At 39.2% G+C, this 6,360-nt stretch overlaps 1 protein-coding gene across 1 annotated transcript; it reads left to right on the top strand.

Annotated features, from left to right (window-relative positions):
- Positions 1–790: 790 nt before the first annotated feature.
- On the top strand, positions 791–2,785 carry LOC110508673 (C-C chemokine receptor type 3). The gene is made up of 2 exons (XM_021589382.3): positions 791–918; positions 1,182–2,785. Exon 2 carries the CDS (start codon positions 1,200–1,202, stop codon positions 2,286–2,288), a length of 1,089 nt encoding a protein of 362 aa, XP_021445057.3. The 5' UTR covers positions 791–918; positions 1,182–1,199; the 3' UTR covers positions 2,289–2,785.
- Positions 2,786–6,360: the final 3,575 nt, after the last annotated feature.

Raw genomic sequence — 6,360 nt, 5'->3', positions numbered from 1 at the left:
TACAATGCCTTCAGAAAGTATTCATACCCCTTGACTTATTCCACATTTTGTTGTGATATTGCCTGAATTCTAAATGACTTTAATTTTTTTTTAAATCTCACCAATCTAGACACAATACCCCATAATGACAAAGGGAAAACATGTTTTTAGAAATGTTTGCAAATTTACAAAAAATTAAATACAGAAATATCTCAATTATATAGGTAATTTACTTTGTAGCACCTTTGGTGATGATTACAGCTGTGAGTATTTTTTGGTAAGTCTAAGAGCTTTGCACACATGGATTGCACAATATTTGCCCAATATTATTTTTTTTAATTCTTCAAGCTCTGTCAAGTTGATTGTTGATCATTGCTAGACAGCCGTTTTCATGCTGGAAGGAAATGAACATGTTTTCTCTCAGTATGCATCCTCTGTCTGTTGTACCCATAAATAGTGTGACCTGGTTAACTTTCATCCATCTTATTTTGAAAAACATTCTATCAGATGAGCTGTTTGGATACAGTTTGTTGAATACTTTTTATATATTTTGGACGAGTTCATACAATTGTCTTTCTCTTTTTTGTTTTCTGCATTTCAAAACAATTGTATACATTTCTCCATGTATTTCCTTGTCAGAGAAAGAGCACTGTTGACTGTAAAGTATTTTTTTAATAAACCTTCTGTTATAAATTGAATCCCATGTTACAACCCTTTATGGTTATAATGATGAATAAGGTTCCAGAACTTCCTGTATTGAACAGTGTTAAGACAGCCCCTTGTAAGGGAGGCTATTAGGGAGGAGTTAATCACATATCACATATCTCAGCAGTAGCAACAACTCTCACACACAAAGATTCAACCTACTAGCGCTGACACACGAACAGAAAAACTACTTTCTTTCTGACAATCACATCAGCACCCAGAAAGGTCACATTGGTAAGTTGTTAATAAAGTATCACTTCATTTTCCAGTCCACTTGCAGCTTGTTTACCAATAAGTTATGTAGTAACAATGAGTACTTTCTAGTATTTACTTAAAATCATTTTAAGCAATTAAAGAAATTAAAGCATAATACCTAGGCATTTACTACATATATACTGTATATACTTAACATTTTAACTTGCAATTTGTAAATATATAGGAGGTAATAGCAGACCATGAAATCAAATGAAAACACTATATTTACACCCTCTTAACAGGTTAAGAGACTGACAACCATGGGGGAGTATGAAGACGTCTTGGCTTTTTTGAATGAGGACAATTATACAGATTATAACGACTCTGTAGACCCCAGCTATGTCATGAATGATATTGTGAAACTGTGTGGTAAAACTGAGGTAAACAGATTTGGAGCCAAGTTCATCCCAACATTCTACACCATCAATTTCCTGCTGAGTGTGGTTGGGAATGGGCTGGTTCTATGCATTATCTACAAATACGAGAAGCTCACTTCCGTCACCAACATCTTCCTCCTTAACCTGGTCATCTCTGACCTGCTGTTTGCGTCCAGTTTGCCCTTCTGGGCCACTAACCACTCCTCTGAGTGGATCTTTGGCCCGTACATGTGCAAGCTGGTGGGCAGCGTGTACTTCATCGGATTCTACAGCTCCATCCTCTTCCTCACTCTCATGACCTTTGACCGATACCTGGCTGTGGTCCATGCCATTAACGCTGCCAAACGGAGGAGGAAGATCTACGCCTGCGTCTCCTCGGCAGTTGTGTGGTGTATCAGCCTTCTGGCCAGCGTCAAGGAGTTAGTTCTGTACAACGTCTGGAAGGATTCTCAATCCGAACACTTTTGTGAGGAGACAGGCTTCTCCAAGGAGATCATGAACAAATGGAAGCTGGTGGGTTACTATCAGCAGTTTGTTATCTTCTTTCTACTTCCTTTGGCCATGGTCATGTACTGCTATGTTAGAATCACAGTCCGAATCATGTCAACCCAGATGAGAGAGAAGTGTAGGGCAGTCAAGCTGATTTTTGTGATTGTATTTGCATTTTTCGTGTGCTGGACCCCATACAATATTGTGATACTGCTGAGAGCCCTCCAGATCTCCAACAGTCATAGTTCTGAGGAATGCTCTGATGTGCTTGACTACGCTCTGTATGTGACTAGGAATATAGCATACCTCTACTGTTGTGTAAGCCCTGTTTTCTACACGTTTGTTGGGAAAAAGTTTCAAAGCCACTTTAGGAAACTACTTGCAAAGCATTTCCCATGTCTGAAGAGTCATAACCACACTAGCCATAGTAGCCAAAGTAGAACAACTTCTCAGAAAAGCCCACATACCATGTATGAATACTAGAGAGGAACTGGTCTTTAAACCATTACTGATGTAAATTGTGAATAAGGTATATACTTTTGAGGGTTTTATGTTTACTATCTCAAAGAATTTCTCAATCATAGCAATACAATTTGAACATGTAATTTCTATTCTGTGTAATTTTGCTTCGGACTTTATTTATTCAACATTTTTTGCTAAACTGTAAATTACCAAAAGATACAAATGATGTTTGAAATATTTGAATCAATGTCTGCACGCAGGACTCGCTTTGGATAAAAGCGTCTGCTAAATGGCTTATATTATATTTGTTTTTACAAGAAGGTGTACATTTTATTTGCTTCAGGAGCTTGAGCTGTTTCTTTCCTTGTTTTTTTAAACAATCATTTTTATTGGATCACATCAGAGCAACACAATCGATAAATAAGAATAAAAAAGTCCCCTTTTTGAACAAATCCCTCTACTATCTTTGCATTAAATTGTTGATAAAATACATTAATAAAGAGTTGTGAAATAATGTATTTACTCATAGCATGTGGTTCTGAATGTTGACTAACTGAATTTAGGTCTACCTGTTTTGAGAGATGCATATTCTATGCTCCATCATACTATCAAGGCCTCTACCATTTTCTAGTTGGCATAACTATCGTGAAAGAAAACTATTTCTCCACTCTAGCTATTTTCAGAGCAGGCTGTTCTTGACATTACTCTGAACTCCCCTTCTCACACTTCCCTTAACAGAAACACCTTGGAGAACATCCTGTTAGTCAACCTTTTTTTCAAATCTCACTTTGCTTAACATTTTGAGCTGGTTGCCTGGTAAGAGATTACGATGGTGTTCTCCACAAGCGTCTTAGGACTTGTCTGAAGTCGGTACAGCCGATCTGTACAGCCGATGTCTCTCAGATATAGGACAGACACATTTTTTTTTGGGGGGGGGGGGGGGGCTATCTGTTCCATGTAGTGAATCTGTTAGTCAATGCATTTGTATTTTTTTTAAATTATTTTTTTTATTTAACTAGGCAAGTCAGTTAAGAACAAATTCTTATTACAATGACGGCCTACACCGGCCAAACCCGGATGATGCTGGGCCAATTGTGAGCCGCCCTTTGGGAATCCCAATCACGGCCGGTTGTGATACAGCCTGGATTGAACCAGGGTGTGTGTAGTGACGCCTCAAGCACTGAGATGCAGTGTCTTAGACCACTGCGCCACTCGGGCAAATAGCAGTAAGGCTAAATAAAAGTTTCCAGCAAATATTACAGTACCAGTCAAAAGTTTGGACACACCTACTCATTCAAGGGTTTTTCTTAATTTTTTTTACAAATTTCTACATTGTAGAATAATAGTGAAGACATCAAAACTATGAAATAACACATTTGGAATCATGTAGTGACCAACAAATCAAAAACATTTTATATTTGAGATTCTTCAATGTAGCCACCCTTTGCCTTGATGACAGCTTTGCACACTCTTGGCATTCTCTCAACCTGGAATGCTTTTCCAACAGTCTTGAAGGAGTTCCCACATATACTGAACACTTGTTGGCTGCTTTTCCTTCACTCTGTGGTCCGACTCATCCCAAACCATCTTATTTGGGTTGAGGTCCGGAGATTGTGGAGAACAGGTCATCTGATGCAGCACTCCACAACTCTCATTATTGGTCAAATAGCCTGTACATAGCCTGGTGTGTTGGGTCATTGGCCTGTTGAAAAACAAATGATAGTCCCACTAAGCGCAAACCGGATGGGATGGCGTATCACTGCAGAATGCTATGGTAGCAATGCTAGTTAAGTGTGCCTTGAATTCTAAATAAAATCACACTGTCACCAGCAAAGCACCCCCACACCATCACACCTCCTCCTCCATGCTTCACAGTGGGAACCACACATGCAGAGATCATCCATTCACCTACTCTGCGTCTCACAAAGACTCGCCGGTTGGAAACAAAAATCTCAAATTTGGACTCATCAGACCTAAGGACAGACTTCCACCGGTCTAAATGTCCATTGCTCATGTTTCTTGGCCCAAGCAAGTCTCTTCTTCTTCTTCTTATTGGTGTCCTTTAGTAGTGGTTTCTTTGCAGCAATTCGACCATGGAGGCCTGATTCACGCAGTTTCCTCAGAACAGTTGATGTTGAGATGTCTCGGTTACTTGAACTCTGTGAAGCATTTATTTGGGCCGCATTCTGAAGTGTAGTTAACTCTAATGAACGTATCCTCTCCAGCAGAAGTAACTCTGGGTCTTCTTTTCCTGTGACAGTCCTCATGAGAGCTGAAAAGTTCTTGAAATTTTCTGGATTGACTGACCTTCGTGTCTTAAAGTAATGATGGACAGTTGTTTCTCTTTGCTTATTTGAGCTGTTCTTGCCATAATATGGACTTGGTATTTTACCAAATAGGCCTATATTCTGTATACTACCCCTATCTTGTCATAACACAACTGATTGGATCACACGCATTAAGAAGGAAAGAAATTCTACAAATTAACGCCTGTTAATTGAAATGCATTCCAGGTGACTACCTCATGAAGCTGGCTGAGATAATGCCAAGAGTGTGCAAAGCTGTCATCAAGGATGGCTATTTTAAAGGATCTAAAATAGATTTTGATTTGTTTAACACTTTTTAAACAAAAAATCTTACAAACATCATTCTTCAGTGGAATTGTACATCAGTTGTTTACCAGATGGTTATGCTGACTTACAATAAGTGTTTCAATTTACAGAGGTGAGAAAACCACATACAAGCATTACAAGAAGGACTTCCTTTGTTTTTGTGTGAATGTACGAGTCACACCACAAGTAAGATGCAAAGTACCATATTCAAAAGTACAGAGTAAGTCCTTTTTCGACAAAGAACTCAATTATATGCCTTGATAGGAGTCAGGTAGCCAATCCTAGTTACCATAGAGGAAGACAATGTTAGGGAAAACAGTACAAGACATACAGTGCCTTGCGAAAGTATTCAACCCCCTTGAACTTTGCGACCTTTTGCCACATTTCAGGCTTCAAACATAAAGATATAAAACTGTATTTTTTTGTGAAGAATCAACAACAAGTGGGACACAATCATGAAGTGGAACGACATTTATTGGATATTTCAAACTTTTTTAACAAATCAAAAACTGAAAAATTGGGCGTGCAAAATTATTCACCCCCTTTACTTTCAGTGCAGCAAACTCTCTCCAGAAGTTCAGTGAGGATCTCTGAATGATCCAATGTTGACCTAAATGACTAGTGATGATAAAAACAATCCACCTGTGTGTAATCAAGTCTCCGTATAAATGCACCTGCACTGTGATAGTCTCAGAGGTCCGTTAAAAGCGCAGAGAGCATCATGAAGAACAAGGAACACACCAGGCAGGTCTGAGATACTGTTGTGAAGAAGTTTAAAGCCGGATTTGGATACAAAAAGATTTCCCAAGCTTTAAACATCCCAAGGAGCACTGTGCAAGCGATAATATTGAAATGGAAGGAGTATCAGACCACTGCAAATCTACCAAGACCTGGCCGTCCCTCTAAACTTTCAGCTCATACAAGGAGAAGACTGATCAGAGATGCAGCCAAGAGGCCCATGATCACTCTGGATGAACTGCAGAGATCTACAGCTGAGGTGGGAGACTCTGTCCATAGGACAACAATCAGTCGTATATTGCACAAATCTGGCCTTTATGGAAGAGTGGCAAGAAGAAAGCCATTTCTTAAAGATATCCATAAAAAGTGTTGTTTAAAGTTTGCCACAAGCCACCTGGGAGACACACCAAACATGGATGGATGGAGCCAAATACAGGACCATTCTGGAAGAAAACCTGATGGAGTCTGCAAAAGACCTGAGACTGGGACGGAGATTTGTCTTCCAACAAGACAATGATCCAAAACATAAAGCAAAATCTACAATGGAATGGTTCAAAAATAAACATACCCAGGTGTTAGAATGGCCAAGTCAAAGTCCAGACCTGAATACAATCGAAAATCTGTGGAAAGAACTGAAAACTGCTGTTCACAAATGCTCTCCATCCAACCTCACTGAGCTCGAGCTGTTTTGCAAGGAGGAATGGGAAAAAATTTCAGTCTCTCGATGTGCAAAACTGATAGAG

Source organism: Oncorhynchus mykiss, chromosome 28 (assembly GCF_057628025.1).
Source record: "Oncorhynchus mykiss isolate SJ-2025 chromosome 28, ASM5762802v1, whole genome shotgun sequence".
Taxonomy (NCBI): Eukaryota; Metazoa; Chordata; class Actinopteri; order Salmoniformes; family Salmonidae; genus Oncorhynchus; species Oncorhynchus mykiss.
The sequence above is the reverse complement of the archived record's forward strand: the minus strand, read 5'-3'. Positions and strand labels throughout refer to the sequence as shown.

Excerpts from the sequence above, each read along its gene's own strand:
- LOC110508673 (XM_021589382.3), top strand. The coding sequence starts at position 1,200 with ATGGGGGAGTATGAAGACGTCTTGGCTTTTTTGAATGAGGACAATTAT.